The 15,360-nt window shown below is 33.0% G+C and overlaps 3 protein-coding genes across 6 annotated transcripts in view; 1 reads left to right on the top strand and 2 right to left on the bottom strand.

Annotated features, from left to right (window-relative positions):
* The window catches only part of LOC108967862 (stathmin), a gene marked incomplete in the record, with an annotated part of 205,871 nt that extends 202,148 nt beyond the window's left edge, over positions 1-3,723 (bottom strand). Inside the window, 2 exon segments of one of the 2 annotated variants that reach the window (XM_018931488.1) lie at positions 1,785-2,049; positions 3,330-3,723. In XM_018931488.1, the coding sequence (XP_018787033.1) occupies positions 1,785-1,848 (64 nt within the window). 2 annotated transcript variants of the gene reach the window in all.
* LOC108967861 (prolactin regulatory element-binding protein) lies at positions 3,644-12,306 on the top strand. 3 transcript variants are annotated; one of them, XM_018931484.1, is made up of 7 exons: positions 3,644-3,984; positions 4,082-4,238; positions 10,090-10,677; positions 10,741-11,282; positions 11,340-11,754; positions 11,819-11,981; positions 12,045-12,306. In XM_018931484.1, exons 3-7 carry the CDS (start codon positions 10,537-10,539, stop codon positions 12,128-12,130), a joined length of 1,347 nt encoding a protein of 448 aa, XP_018787029.1. In that variant the 5' UTR covers positions 3,644-3,984; positions 4,082-4,238; positions 10,090-10,536; the 3' UTR covers positions 12,131-12,306. The 3 variants fall into 3 exon arrangements, with proteins under 3 accessions (XP_018787029.1, XP_018787031.1, XP_018787030.1); XM_018931486.1 differs by lacking the exon at positions 4,082-4,238; XM_018931485.1 differs by lacking the exon at positions 4,082-4,238 and having other exon boundaries at positions 10,068-10,677.
* Positions 12,307-12,537: 231 nt separating this feature from the next.
* LOC108967860 (transcription factor grauzone-like) lies at positions 12,538-15,132 on the bottom strand. Its single transcript, XM_018931483.1, has 4 exons — positions 14,903-15,132; positions 13,969-14,846; positions 13,312-13,609; positions 12,538-13,231 (listed from the first exon to the last, which is right to left on the bottom strand). The coding sequence occupies exons 1-4, from the start codon at positions 15,023-15,025 to the stop codon at positions 13,049-13,051; spliced, it is 1,482 nt and encodes a 493-aa protein (XP_018787028.1). The 5' UTR covers positions 15,026-15,132; the 3' UTR covers positions 12,538-13,048.
* Between the last annotated feature and the right edge of the window lie 228 nt (positions 15,133-15,360).

Here is a 15,360-nt window from a genome sequence, read left to right as displayed (position 1 = left end):
ATACATATATATTATAAAATACATACATACATATGTATGTAAAGAAGTACTTCAAATTCATGCTAATGAATTCATATAAGCAATCTTATGTGCATATATGTATACGTTAGTGTGTGAATATTGTTGAGCCTTATCGTACAAAATAATACTAAATGCTAGGCAAATACAGATTCAGAGTTCAACAGCCTTTATCCGTACAGCCAAAAAATTATGTAATAATTTTTTACGATAACTCCACTAACGTCAGCAAGTTTATATTAGAAAGGGGTGATACTAGCCAATTCTTACATAATTTTAAAATATATAATAGTGGCACCCATTTACTGTCGCAAACATATGGCATTTATTGTAAATTTCGCAAAATATCAATATGGCAAATCAGCTGTTCGTGTTCTTCATGCAATTTATTTTGAGACAAAGTTAAAACTACACGATACTATTTTCAAAGGCATTCATGGCAATTTGTCGCAAATCAGGATCAGTTTTGGTAAAAAAAAAACAAAAAAAAAAATCGATAACTTCGGCTGCACCGAAGCTATAATACTCATACCCTTCACAGATGCATTTTGTATAGCATAAAATGGTACACAAAATATTTCTTTTATTTTAATCGGATAGTTTGTATGGAAGCTATGTAAATGCTATAATGATGCGATCCATAAAATTGGTTTGGAGATTACAGCGTTGCCTTTAGCCATATTCTCCGCCAAATTTTGTCAAGAGATCTTTAAAACAAAAATTTTTTACATATAAGGATTAGTATTTGATCGGTTAGTTTTTATGGTAACTACATGCTATAGTTGTCTGAATATGTTCGGATATTACAACGCTAACGGATATATCCAACGTTCAGGGTTAGAAATACCAGTAATAATTTCTTCACTGGTTTCATTTCTTGAAATGTCGAAATAAAAATATGTTTCTACGCCACTGAATTCAATGCTCTCAAAGCCTAAATGCAATTTTTCATACTTCTATTTGCATACTCAAACTGAATTGTTAGCGAATGCAAAAAAATATACATACACACATGTATAAATCTGGCTGAATTAAGAAAAAGAGAGAAAACATAGAAACAGACGGGGTTATAGATTTTTGGTGCATTTGCAACAACCAGGCTGTTCACTTGCATATTTTCCATTCAAACTGGGTAACTGCGCGAATTAGAATAGAGATAAAGCGTAATAGCGGCTTTGGAGCACAAAAGCCATTTTCAAAACTCTGGAGTAGCTATGTACCTGCCCACTACAAAAAATGCAAAATCACAACAATGGTTGCTACATACATATGTACGGATACATATATGTACATACATATGTAGTATGCATTTCTATAAATTCATATGTGTAAGTACGTACGTATGTAGGTGGATCGTCCAAAGTCATTCATATGACAATTTATTTTTAACAATAACTCAAGCCCAATGCAATGGTTGATAAATTCTAGTGCGCTTCTTGGAAGTATAAAATGCATACACAGTTTTAGTTATTTAACTGAAAAAAAGTTGCATTTACGCTTGAGACATAGCCACGCATGACAATTGCGGTTGAATAAATACGAAAATGCTCAAAATTTGTGTCAAACATGTTTGAGAGCTAATAAATGCATATAACTTTTTCCAGTTGGTGACTATTGAAGAATTCCTCGTCACATTTCTTCGAATGCATTTTCTTTTTTTACTTTTCTCGCAACTTTTAACTGCTTTTGGAACCGCAGCGCTCACGCAATTTGCGCATAAGTAAATATGTATATATTTTTGAAATTTTGAATAAGACATGACTTACCTTCTTTTTCAGCAGCTGTTAGTTCAGCGGCAGCGGTTACAGTGTTTTCAGCTGGATGCACCATGTTGTGTTGTTTAGTTGTATTTGTTTGAAATTGCAAAACCGATTTTATTATAGGAAGAATATTATTTTTTATTTTAATTATTTTCTTGAAGTTAGATTGTCTTTTATAGATTTTTTGAATCTATGCAACGAATAATTTTGTAAATCAACTGGTAGTTTCAAAGTGTACAGAGCGATGATGTATTTTGGGGGTAAAAACTTGCTGAAATGGGAAAGAAAGAAATTACAAATTATTTACATTCGTAGAGTTTAATGGTATGAAACATTTATGTAAATATATTTTATCAATTAAAATTCATATTTAAACAAGTAGGCTAGTATTAGGATTATGGCTTTATTTTTGGCACAAAAAGGTTGATATTACTGCTGGTTATTAACAAAAACTAGTTTTTGGAAATACAAATGAACTAAGAATACGTAAACATTCAAATAAATTCTAATCAGTGCTTCAAGCAAATTTTGATCAAAAGGATTATAAAATAAGAATGCTTTGTTACAAGCAAAATGGGGACAGAGGATAAACAACGAAGTTATAATACCCTTTACAGGTACATTTCTTATATGATAAAATGGTATAAAAAACATATACATATCTTGACTTTGATCGGTCAATTTCTATAGGCGGTAAATATTATACTAGTTCCCTCAGCGCGTCACACTAATCATTTATCATTATATGTATATAGTTTGTCTGTATTTAATATATCCAGTTGAGGTAAAAATATATTTTTGGTACTCCTTTTTAATATAAGCACTAGGCAAATAATTAATATGCCAAGAGCGCGATCATTATTTCTGCTCTTTGTTCTGAGTTGTATAGCGTTTTTGAGACCGTCAACACCATCGGCTGTCAGGCCCATGAACACAGAAACAGATAAAACAAAGTGGCATACAATGGGATAGGAAGCAACTCCACTTCAGTGCACAACGACACTGTATAAAAAGATACATAAGTATGTACATATATTGATAGGAAACAAACAAAGAACAAAAACAGTTGCTCGTTGAAATAAACCAGCTGTTCTAAACTTGGAAATCGAGAATGATCAGTAGTTTGTATATAAGCAGCCAAGGAACATGAAATATGAAGAATAATAAGGAAGCGTAAAATATTTACATCATTAAGCACAAATAAAAACTTCAATTTTTGAGTAGGCGAAAGAAAGGAAGACGGGTTGGATGACAAACTGGTTTTCTTATTGGAAAACTCGACGAGTAGGTGCTAAAAAGGACAATACAACAAAAATTTTGTGTTATTTCCCCTAAACATTGGAAACCGACGGCAGTACCATATACACACATGTAGTGAACATAAGATACATCAAATTGTGGGAAGAAGTTTAAAATCTGCTATTTTAGTATTTCAATAGATAAAGTTATATATTATAATAAATACAAGTCACTTCTATTTCACACTAGTGGAACTGCACTTTTTGCACAGCTATGCGGCAAAATGGCCGTCTGCAACCCACTCGTATTTACCGAATGTATAGTAATTGATGAGCTTAATCCAATTGGAGAATTCTTCAAAATACAAAAATGTTTCTATAACACTTTTCTTTAAAAACTCCACAAAATATGTAGATCACTAACTTTTCTTGCAATCAATCCTGCAGCACTTTGCAAATTGTTCTAAGTGAGAGTCTTTCTCGTATTCTTGCACAGTTTTTTATAAATTCACAGAAACTATGCACTTAAGGCAGTGTTTTATTTGTTTAAGGCGATCAAAGCTAAGCAAACCGATAATATTTGAGCAAATTAGATTATTTAATCAAGAACTTTTCTCAATAAAATAGGCTTGAAACTTGGTAAAAACCGGCGAAAGAAATCGATGCACTAATGAACGAGTACAAATTCAAACACAAAGTAATTTTCAAGAGTACGCTGCGCAGACATTTTATATGAGCAGAAGATGGCAAAAATTACAAAAGCACAACTACAACAACTCAACAACAAAATACAGCAGAAAAAAGTCAAAAGAAAGGAGTTTGTAAGCTGCGAACTTGAGCGAAACAAAGCCATGAAACAACAAAAACAAGTGTATAAAAAATGATGCATACAAAGCGCAAAGACTTTAGTGCTGCCACACAAGTGGATGTTAAGTTATTGCGCTATAAGCTTTGCATATTTAAAACTGGTACATACAAACAAAAAGCGAAATTTAAACCAAATAAAATTAAAATTATAATCAGTTTAGATTCTAATACATAAATAATACATTATGAGATTTCTAGTACACGAGAGTGGCAACTCGTTGATCTTCAACTTCGTCTGCTGTCGCGCAGTTTAAAGTAAATAAACAAAAATACAAAACCAAACAGCTGAAAATCAAAAGCAAATGAGCAGCAGTTTCAAAGTCAAGAAGAGCAAAGAGCGCAGCAAAATGAGAGAGTAATTTTACCGAACAACAAAAAATTAGAAATTTTTAGAGAGCATTTTAAAATTATAACTGTCTAACGGAAATTTATTTTAAAAGGTGTCGATAAGGTAGTAAACAAATTTAAAATTTGTAGCTTATTTGCTTTAATGCAAATTTTATTGTTGAATCATCTCGCAATGCTCAGCTGAGGTGAGTGTGCTTTTGAATTGTTTATAAAATGAGAAAAGCCGGCGTGCATGTGTGTGGGTGTGTATGTATAGAAGTGGGCATACAAACTAGTTTTGTGCAAAAAAAGTAGCGAAAATTGCAAAAGCGCCGCGAAGAGAAAAGAAAAAAAAATATTTAAAAAAAAGTAGCACAACAACAAAATGAAATCAACGTATTCCCCAGTTAGTCTCAATTTTATGTTATTTTTTGTTTGTTTTTGGGTGCTGTCTGATTAGCCTTTGCGACCGCAGTAATTGCCGGGCTACCTACTTTTGTTTTACTTTTATTTTATTTTCTTTACTACATAATACATATCTAAACACATAAACACAATCATGATACATTAATTTCTATGTTACAAGCAGTAGAGGTGGAGATGAATGAAGTCATAATCATTTGATAGACGTTAGAATTTGATTTTTGTAGGTGGTTCCACTATTGTTGGTTATAAATAAATTAAATATATTGTATGTGTACGTACATATAATTTTCACACTCTTATGTGTATATCTCCATAATGTAGATATGTACATACATACATATGTATGTATTTATTATATGTCATTTAGTGCCTCTCATTATAGCAATTTATCACTTTATAATTTTCACAAGCAGTTTGACATTTTAATCGACTAGCTAGCAGTAGTGGCGATAATCACACCAAACGGGATTTTATAGTTGTTGTGGCAACAACAAAATATTAACGGTAAACAATTTACATTACAAATCGTGGCGTACTAGTGCAATGACTTGTTCACGCGAGCTCACGAAAAATAATAAAAATCAAAGCGGAACAAATGAAATGACTGTTATGGAAAAGCGATAACAACAACAGCGGCAAATGCATATTTTTTCTATTATTCCATCGAAACGCATTACTAAGCCTCCGCGGATGACTGCTACCTCTTTCAAACAGCAATTTATTGGTGTGGAATGTCTTCAATTTGCAGTAAAAATTATAATTATAATATTATTGAACTTGGCAATAAAAATTTAAAAACCTGGAAAATGTAAAGCAAAAAAATTTAAGGGTGAAAATATTTAAAAAGAAATTAAAAACTGAGCAGGTAATCACAGGTCATACTTAACAAAATAAATAAATACATTTTTTTAATTTGTTTTATTTTATTTTTATTTTTATTTTTTTAGTAAGTCAAAAACAAAATTTTGTGTTGAATATATTTTCAAAATGTTTTTTTTGTTAATTTTTTTCCATATAAAACAAGTTCAAATTTTAAATGTAATATTTTGTATTTTTTTTTTTTTTTTTTTGAAATTTAAACCCGTTAGCTTTGGCTACGCATAAATTTTAGTTACAGTTCAGTCATCACCATTCTCCCATACATCGGGTTTGTGTCATTTAAATCAAACTTGATTTGTTGTTGTGGTAAGTAGTGTTATGCTGCGAAATTTTACACAAATATATTTTATTTTAAATAATTCATATGTCATGAAACAAGTTGCGCTTGTTGAAGAAAGTGTCAAGGTTTTACTTTTATAGGTTAGAGTAAAGTTAAAATTACGGCTTTCTCACTTCATTAAGTGGTACGATATAATGATTATAAATAATATTTTGAAATACAAAAAACTCTTCTCTAAAAAAAATATTTTCCTACAAAAATAATCTTAAAAAAATAAAAAAAAATTATCTTTAATTATTTTTCTTGCAAAATAATCCTAAAAAATAATTTCTTAGAGCACAATTCTGATCAAGCATCTAAACAAGGTTGCAAATTATGCTTCGAAAAATAATTTATTTTACATTTCAACTGTTTTTACATTACTGTTCTTTTTAGAAACCCGAAATTTGTAATTTTTTTGATTTTTTTAAGAAATTTTCAAATTCGAAAAAAAATTTATTAAAAAAATTAATCCCAAAATTAGAAATAAGACTTGATAATCTAGTATTTAATCCAAAATTTTTGAATTAAAAAACTCACAACCTTACATTCACAGCGTCAGCTAACCAACAAATTCACTGACATAATCCCAGTTAAGCGTACACTTCATATAAACATTGTATGTGTGGGTATTACAAGGTACATACATATATACATACATACCTACATATGTTTGGTATATACCAAAAACAATAAGTAATAACTCATACAAACTTCCGATTCACGAAAAAAGTGTTCCACTTAACTTCAATCTTGTAAACCAGATCAACTGAGGGCAACAGATAACCCGCACAACAATCGCTTGTAGCAACAATAAACCAATTAAATGAATTCAAAATAAAAATAAAATTCAAGAAGAAAAACTGAAGACAGATAACAAGACTACCAACAACAACAATATATATAAGTAATTTCTATTAAAGAAAGAAAAAAAGAAAAAGTTCTTTGACATCCCACACGATTTTGAACCTGAACCCGCCGCCACAATATACATACATAGTCCAGTGAACTTAGAGGTGCAAACAGAAGGCAGTGGAAAGTTAGTTAGCGATAGTTGAACGGCGGCGGTTGTAAAATGTATTCTTCTGCTCAAAAAGTAACCGGAAATGGTAATACAAGTATTGGTGTTCAGGCCTCTAGGCGTCTAGCTTCATTACTTTAACTCCAATAATTATTAGTACCTTTTATTCTTTGACAAACGGTTTAATAAAAATCGATTTATAATCCTTAGTTTTGATTGTCAGCTTAAAAAAGTAAAATGCAAAAGGAAAAATTTTCAAAATCTTAAAACGAAGATGAGACTTTCATTTTGTCAAAATTCTAAATTATGTGGTCATTACCTGTATTCATAATTTTTTTAATATAATTTTTTTTTATTTTTGGAATTTAAATTCATATTAAAACTTCGAGGTAAAAATAAGCAGAAATAAATTATTAACGTTATCCGATTACTTATTAAACGGAATCTACGTATCGCATACATAATAAAATACTCATTGGGAGCGTTCTTGGATCAGTAGGTGCATCTGTACCCAGCTTAGTTAGAGTATTTACATACATATTTATACAGGACATATATGTATGTATATGTAAAACAATTCTAGTTGCTATGTTGTTGTTATTTGCTTTTTTATTTATCCTCATGATCGCTACATTCTTTGCGTCTCTAGCCAAGTTCGCCAATTTCGCCTTTTATTTACTACTCATCGTTATAAGCGGATTTGTTGCTTTTCTAATTGGTTAGTTGCTGATGATATCACATAACCCAATTTCATGTGGACATTGTGCTGCAAAAGAGGAAATTTCTAATTAAAAGCTAAGCCCGTTATTGTTGTTGTTATATGGTAACAATATCATACAGTAATTTTAATAAAATTTAATTTTTACAACTTAATGAAATAAAAAACACTTGCAGCACCTTTACGACCCTGTGTTTGATATTTACTTTAACAGCTGGTTTTGTTTACTTTATTTAACAATGTATTTGCTGAAGCAAAATTCAAAATTTGTTATATTTTGTTTCACTTTGCAAACAAGAAACCAAAAGAAATTACATATTTTTATTAATTATAAATTTTTACGCAAACACAAACAGAATTTCGATTATGAACACAACTAAATGCTACTAGAAATGCAGCAGACCCAGCGGAGTTTGGCTGCTCATACATATGCATACATATGAGTGCAATACCTGTCTTTAAATTAAAAAAACTATTATTTGCTACGTATTCACCAGCTCTTGCAATATTTTCGTAATGCAATTATTCTGCTTTTGTCTGCATTGATACTTATTTTTAAGTACACAGCATTTAAGAATAATGCGTTAACTGCTCTTGGGTGTTTTTGGTGACAACCAACCATATATGGCACACGTTCCAACTTGTTTGCTTTACGAATGTCACTGAAATGACGCTCAAACTTCAGAAGTGTGTGGGTAGTGCACACGCGATTGCAATGGAGCCGCTTGTACTTACGAGTTGCACAAATGATGCTGGATTTTTGTGCTTTATTATGACTTTTTTCGCTATGAAAAGTCGAAGTTCTGTATGAATCAGACTTGTGTGCCCTTATATGGATGAATACGCTTTTTTGCCTCTTTTTTATACTTGATTGGCTGCTTGTTTTTCGGATGCTTTCTTAATGGAAAGGAATGAGGAAGAAAGATGTAATGTTAATAAATATGTATAAGCACGTTTAGTTCTTAATAATTATTTTTATATGAAATTTAAACCGGGTTAAGCATGAGTTAATTCTATGATAGTACTTTAGCAAGAGATTTTTACATATAAGCTAAGAATTATAAAAACAAAATACAGAAGTGTAAATAGGAAAACAAGAAGTCCTTAAACTTCAACGTCAAAATCAATTTCAATTAGCTTAGCTTAAATTTGTGGTTATAAAAAAATTATTTTCTTATTTTTATGCATTTCCTTATCCACCTTTCAACTTTGTTACGCACTTACGCTTACTAGACACCACAAAAAAGAAGTCTCTAAAATAAAAATGTACAAAATTTTATGTCACTGAAATGAACGCGCATATAAAACCGGCGCACGACCGCCAAATATGTACCACTAGGGAGTTGGACTAGCAAGAGTAGTGTGAGGTTATGTGTAGTCCTCCCACAAAAGCTGATAGACGCTCGAGCAAGCACGTAAAGCTTACAAAAGCTGTTCATGTTTTACTACCTGTATTAGTGTTGTCGGTGTGGCAAAGTGATGCTAGCCGATGCCTGATAGCTTCCATACATACATGTGTATTTGCAGACACTTACTTACGAATTCACGCCCATTCCACCGATAATAGAAGTTCGTTAAGTTTTTCCAAGGGAATGTTTCGCATAAAATTGAACATAAAAATGTCGGATGTTTTATATGCACATAACGTTACTCTCCGTCCATAATATGCATCCATAATACATCTGTTAAGAGAACGCTACAACTACAACTACTGCTCAATTTATAGTGAGGATACTTACTTTTAGTTGGATGCTACTGCGGTTCAAACATAACCTCAATAAGGCACAACAAGTTGTTTTCACGAGTTCTTGTTCTCCTTGCAGTGCAGCTTTTTTATAGCGTTGAATGTGGTGCGGCAATGCTATGAGACAGTGGTGACATTACAATAATAACTTTCGTTTGATATGTGCTACCCCCGCTGTCGGAGGAATAAAAAATTTGACGGTCCTCATTACGCAAAAGGAAGAGGCATACTTTGGTTTTGGTTAAATATTATTGAAATAAGGCATTGGCTCATTACGCTCATATGTGCGCAGTCTTTCCGTTGTCACTCTTCCTTATTGCTGTTAGCGGAAGTCCTTGGACGTCAATCGGATGCAGCGTGTTTCGTGGTCCAAATGATTTGAAATGTGAATCGTAGATACAACTACAATACATACATACATAGTTTAAAGAACATAGTACAAATTGTAATATTCAGGGATAAACAAAAAATCTTTAATCTATATATTACGATTATTATTATACAAATACATTTCTTTTAATCCAACCACATAAACTTGTTTGAACTGCAGTAACGTTGTGCACTACTTTATCGACAGCTCTTGTCTCTGTTCCTTTATAACTAATAATAAAAGCCGACGGAGTCAGATTTTATTCCAGATATAAATTTGCTAGACAAATACAAACAAAAGCATTTTCAAATTTAATATATATATAATATAAAAAGAGGCAAATACTTTTAGTTGAAGTGTTTTTTCTCTAATTTTATGAGTTTGCCTTTTACACTATGGCAGCACTGCACAGCTGTCAGCTACAGATTGCGGAGAAGAGATACGAGTACGTGGAACTTTCACAGCTGAACTAGTCGATAAGAGAAAAACTAAATAAATATAGTGAATTATTAATTAAATAATAACATAATCAATAATTAGTGCGGTTTGAAAGATTCACTATACTCGTACATAACTTTTATGCTGTTAAACCCACATATTTCCATGAAAGAATCTCGTTTTGAAGTCTGAGTAAGATTTGTAATCAAGGAAGACCGACAAATTTATGCTAAAACAAGACGAGATAAAGAAACAACAACTACAATAATAAATAGAAAAGAGTGCTCGAAACAACGAAAGAGTGGCCATCATCAGCAGCTGGAGCAAAGTGCAGGAAGCCAAACTTGTAAACGTAAAATCCAGACAATATATTTGTAAGAATAATTAAAAAAAGTTAACCACTGAATAAAAATGGCACCTACACGACGACCTAGCGATGGTTTGCTGGCTCGAGTAAATTTTCCGCTATATGCAGTTGAAATGCTAACCAGTCGACATGTACTTGTGGCAGGAGGTGGTGGCTCAGCTAAAACAGGTGTAGCGAATGGCTTTGTGAGTATTTTAGAATTAAAAATAATAATAAAGTTAGTAAAGGATTAATTTTTTTTTTGACAGGAAATCTACGAGATCTATCACAACGGCACACACTTCTGCGCGGAAGAGGTTGTGCGACATGAGACAGGCGCCAATGTTGTTATGAATTTTGCTGTGCGTAACGATGGACGACGTTCATACCTGTGCGCCGGACAAGAATCACACTGTCAATTATATTTTGTTAATCCACGTATAGTTTATGAGGGTCAAGAGGAAGCGACAACAGATGCAGACGAAAGGCGACCAAGAAGTAATAGCACAGCGGAACATGGTAATGAAAATGGTGTACGTAGGCGTGTAGCACAGGCATCTGGCGTGCAGGATCTACCAAACGGACATGCTACAGGTGCTAGCAAGAAGACGGGCGATCAAAATGCCAACCTGAAACGTATACGGTTTGATATTAAAGCAGCTGATTCAGTGCAAACAGATTTTCTGACAACTGAACCGCTGCAGCGGGTTGTACGCGTTAGTCCGAATGGCCGTTTAATGGCAACTGGCGGCACGGATGGTCACTTGCGTGTTTGGACATTTCCACAAATGGTGCAGCGCAGCGACATAGCGTAAGTAATGTACGCTCTGCTAAATACAATTTTTAACATATGATTTCCGTTAATTAGGTCGCACAACAAGGAAATTGATGATATTGATTTTAGTCCGGACTCTAAGTATATTGTAACTATTTCAAAAGATGGTCAGGGTTTAGTGTGGGACTTGGCGACTATGAAGCAACATCACCAACTGAAATGGACTACACCTGAGGGTACCAAGTACCTTTACAAACGCTGTCGATACGGTACCATTGAGGCGCAACGCGACAAATATCGACTTTTCACAATTACGAACCCGCTGGGTAAGGTGGGAAAGCAGCGTGGTTTTCTACAGCAATGGGATTGCATTAGTGGGCAGCTAAGGAGTGCTGTGCAAGTTAACGAAAGTTTAGCGTCATTGGCTGTGCGTGACGATGGTCGCTTTGTAGCTGTGGGCACTATGTTTTCGGGTAGTGTTTCCATTTATATTGCCTTTAGTTTACAGGTAAAGTAAAAATAAATTGAAAGTGCTTGTGATTTGATTTAATGAAACTTTTTCCAATTTATAGCGTGTTCTGCACATACCGAACGCACATTCGATGTTCGTCACTGGTTTACAATTCTTACCGATTACAAACGAAGAAGGACCGCCAATTTCAAGCGATACTGAGGCGGCGGTTCTTTCAATTTCCGTAGACAATAAAGTATGCATTCACAGTTTGCAGCAGCGACGTAAGTGCTTATTGAATTTTGTATTTATATTTTAATGATTTCTTATTTTCTTTTTCGCTTTAGGCACAATACCCGCTTGGGTGGCAATATTACTCATTATTGTCGTGCTGTTCGTCGCTTTTGCATTGTGCTCATATATAGGCATTTAAATGTATACGAGTGTGTGGCATTTAATTAAGTGAAATAATTATAGCATTACGTGGAAGTTAAATAATTCGTTAACTAAAAACAATAAGTCGGCAAATCGATACTAAATAATAAGTGCTTACAGTCCAGTATAAGCAGCAGAAAATAAAACACAATAGCGTATACTCTTTCAAATGAAGTTGTATTTTTTGTACAGTTATTTGTATGCCATTAGCACATAACAAAATTTAAGTGTATACGTATTCATATTTAATTAAGTTCAAGTGCTTTCACTAGTTAGCCTTATCAAAACTAAAAAAAAAAACAGTACACGGTGTAACAGTTGATTCTATTTTAGTTAAAACAGCTAACGTTGAAGCATTTCATTGTCATTTGTCAATAGCACCGCACCAACTGATTTCGATTTTCAACTTCGCTCAATTGAACAGAAGCTGAGATAATTCAACCTCAGATCAACGCAATTCTTCTTTCTCTACTACGAACTTGTGAAGTTTCATTGGTTTTGCTAACCTTAAAAACGAGGATTTGACATATAATAAACATCTGAAATTTGTAAACAAAAAATAAAAATAAATCAATTTAGTTCTTTTTGGTGAAAAGAATAAAAATAAAGTGTTGAAAAACTGGAGCGTTACACGATGGAACAACGTTTCTTCATTATTATGTTTAAATTAAAAGCAATATTACGATTCTTTTGTCGCCGCGATTTGAGGGTATAATCTGAAAGAGGATAATCTCTGGATTAAAAAAATGTATAAATTAATTATAAATGCCAAATTATCATCACATTTTATTTCCGAAAAATACAAATTAATAGTTCTAAATCACAACCATTAATACAAAAATAATTATTAAATATCTTAACGCTTAGACATTTCCTATAACAAGCCACTAAACATTTTCCCACCAAATTTCTTATATTAGTCAGCTTCGACAGCCTGCTTTAAAGGTACCGCTAAGCTTTTCTTCAACGCGGACTGTTCGGCCCACTCCTTAGCGTGTTTCTTCTTTCGATGAGAATACATATTGCCATTAGATTTGAAAGTTTGTGGACAAAAACTACAGGTATATAAAGCTTCACCGGTATGGGTTGCCATATGCTCCTGCAATTTTAAATTTGGAAAATAATGTGATTAACTATTTGGACTCAAAAATACTATATATACAAAAACTTATAACTCACTTTAAAATCGGTAATTCGTTTAAAGGCTTTGTCGCATAATTTGCATTCATGTTTCCTTTGCAAGGAATGCATATACTTGATATGTTCACGATGAGCTTGCAGAGACGGTGAGACTTTAGAACAAATTGTGCAGGTTTGTGGCGTTTGATACTCTTCCGTGTGCATTGTTTTCATATGACGTGCTAAGCCATATTTCGTTTTGACCGCTGTATCACATAGATCACACTTTATTAGTTTTCCCGGCACACCAACATGGATTAGACGCATGTGTTTGCCTAATTGAATGTCGTCTGGGAAGCTGAAAGGATTATAATTATAAAATTATATCAGCTAAGTATATAGGAGTAGTTTACACCTAGAAATAAGCATCGGATACCCTAGAAAATGCATATATAAATGATCAGCATGACGAGCTGAGTTAGATATGACCGTCTGTTCGTCCATATTTCTGTATAAGCAAGCAGTCTCTCAGTTTTTGATCGACTAAAATTTTGAACACATTTATTTCTCACCAAGAGACACTTTTGAATGAATCGTCGATATCGGACCACTATAGCATATAGCTGGCAAACAAACTGACCGATCAAAATCTGGTACTTCAATGGAAAACTGCAAAGGTGTTATAAATTCATTCCAATCGATATCTACAATACTTACGTTTTACCACATTCTAAGCACGGTACTGTTTTTTGGTCTTCCGTAACGTGAATATTATTATAATGTTGTTTCAAACAAGATGCACGGAAAAATCCCTTGGAACAAATTGTACAGCGATGTACACGTTCCCGATTGCCATGCACATACTGAAGATGAAGATCAATGCAACGTCGCTCCGTCATTCGTTTTCCGCAATGCTTACATTTGAAATAGTCGGGATCTTCATGGAAATTAATATGATCAATTAATAAACCCCGTTGACGTATTTTTTTACCACAACATAGCACATAACCACTCGTTTGATGCGCTTCACTGAAATGGCTTTTCAAATGTGTGAAGTCTTCTAATGGAATTTGACAAATGCAACAAGTAAATTGAAAATTTTTCTTTGCAATATATTCATCTAGTTCCGCAGTTTTCTTACTAACGCTTTTTGGTTTATTTATTATACGAGACTTTCGTTTTGAGTATCTATCACCTTCATTCTCACTCTCCAATTCTTCCGAGTATGAACTATACTCGTATGACGATACAGAATTCTCCATACATTCTTCGATCAAAACCTCATCTTTAATCTCTAAGTCTTCTGAAACCATCTCTGATGGATTACATATGTCTGTGTGACTAGTTGAGGGGGGTAATATAAATTCTTCAACTTTAATTTTATATTCCGTTACTGATTCAACTTGTGTGTCATCATTAGACATGACTTCTTCTTTTATTTCAAAACTATCCGTTTCGAAAGTTACGCTTTTGATAGCGTACGCTGCTTCCTTGTGCACTTGCTTCACATTTTCATAAAATTTATGAAATGTTTCTACTAAATTCCAACAATGTCGACAAATGAATTTCATTTCAAAATGAGACATCATATCCAGCTGAACAAAATAAATAAAATGTATATAAAAAGGGGAAATTTATAAAAATTACGCACCTCATCCTTAAAATGCAATTCAATCACTCCACGTCCAGTCAAGTCGATACCTTCTTTGGAGTCCAAATCTATGTGATCCTTTGAACTTTTTAAGCATAGTAAACAAGATGTCCCATCAAACATTTTAATATCTTACTATAATTACTAAAATATGTATAAACAAACAGAGATAAATCTTTGAAAAAGTTATCTCTGCTGAAAACAACAGAACGAGCAGTGATAAAGCCTTGTTGAGCCAGAGAATGTAAAGTCAGAGAATGTAAAGTATAGAGAAGGTGCAGGTTCGACTGCGAACATTTGTTAGATTTCGGCTAAGGAATTCGCCGCATTTGTTAACATTGTAGGTCGGCATTCGCCTCACAATTTTAACATTTTTTACAATTCTCTCACATATTATAACAGAGAATATGAAGAGAAATAAATATATGTATTTACGGCATGGCATATATGCAAAAGCA

The sequence above is a fragment of the Bactrocera latifrons genome, unplaced genomic scaffold, assembly GCF_001853355.1.
Source record: "Bactrocera latifrons isolate USDA-ARS-PBARC rearing strain unplaced genomic scaffold, ASM185335v1 scaffold_2, whole genome shotgun sequence".
Lineage (NCBI taxonomy): Eukaryota > Metazoa > Arthropoda > Insecta > Diptera > Tephritidae > Bactrocera > Bactrocera latifrons.
The sequence above is the reverse complement of the archived record's forward strand: the minus strand, read 5'-3'. Positions and strand labels throughout refer to the sequence as shown.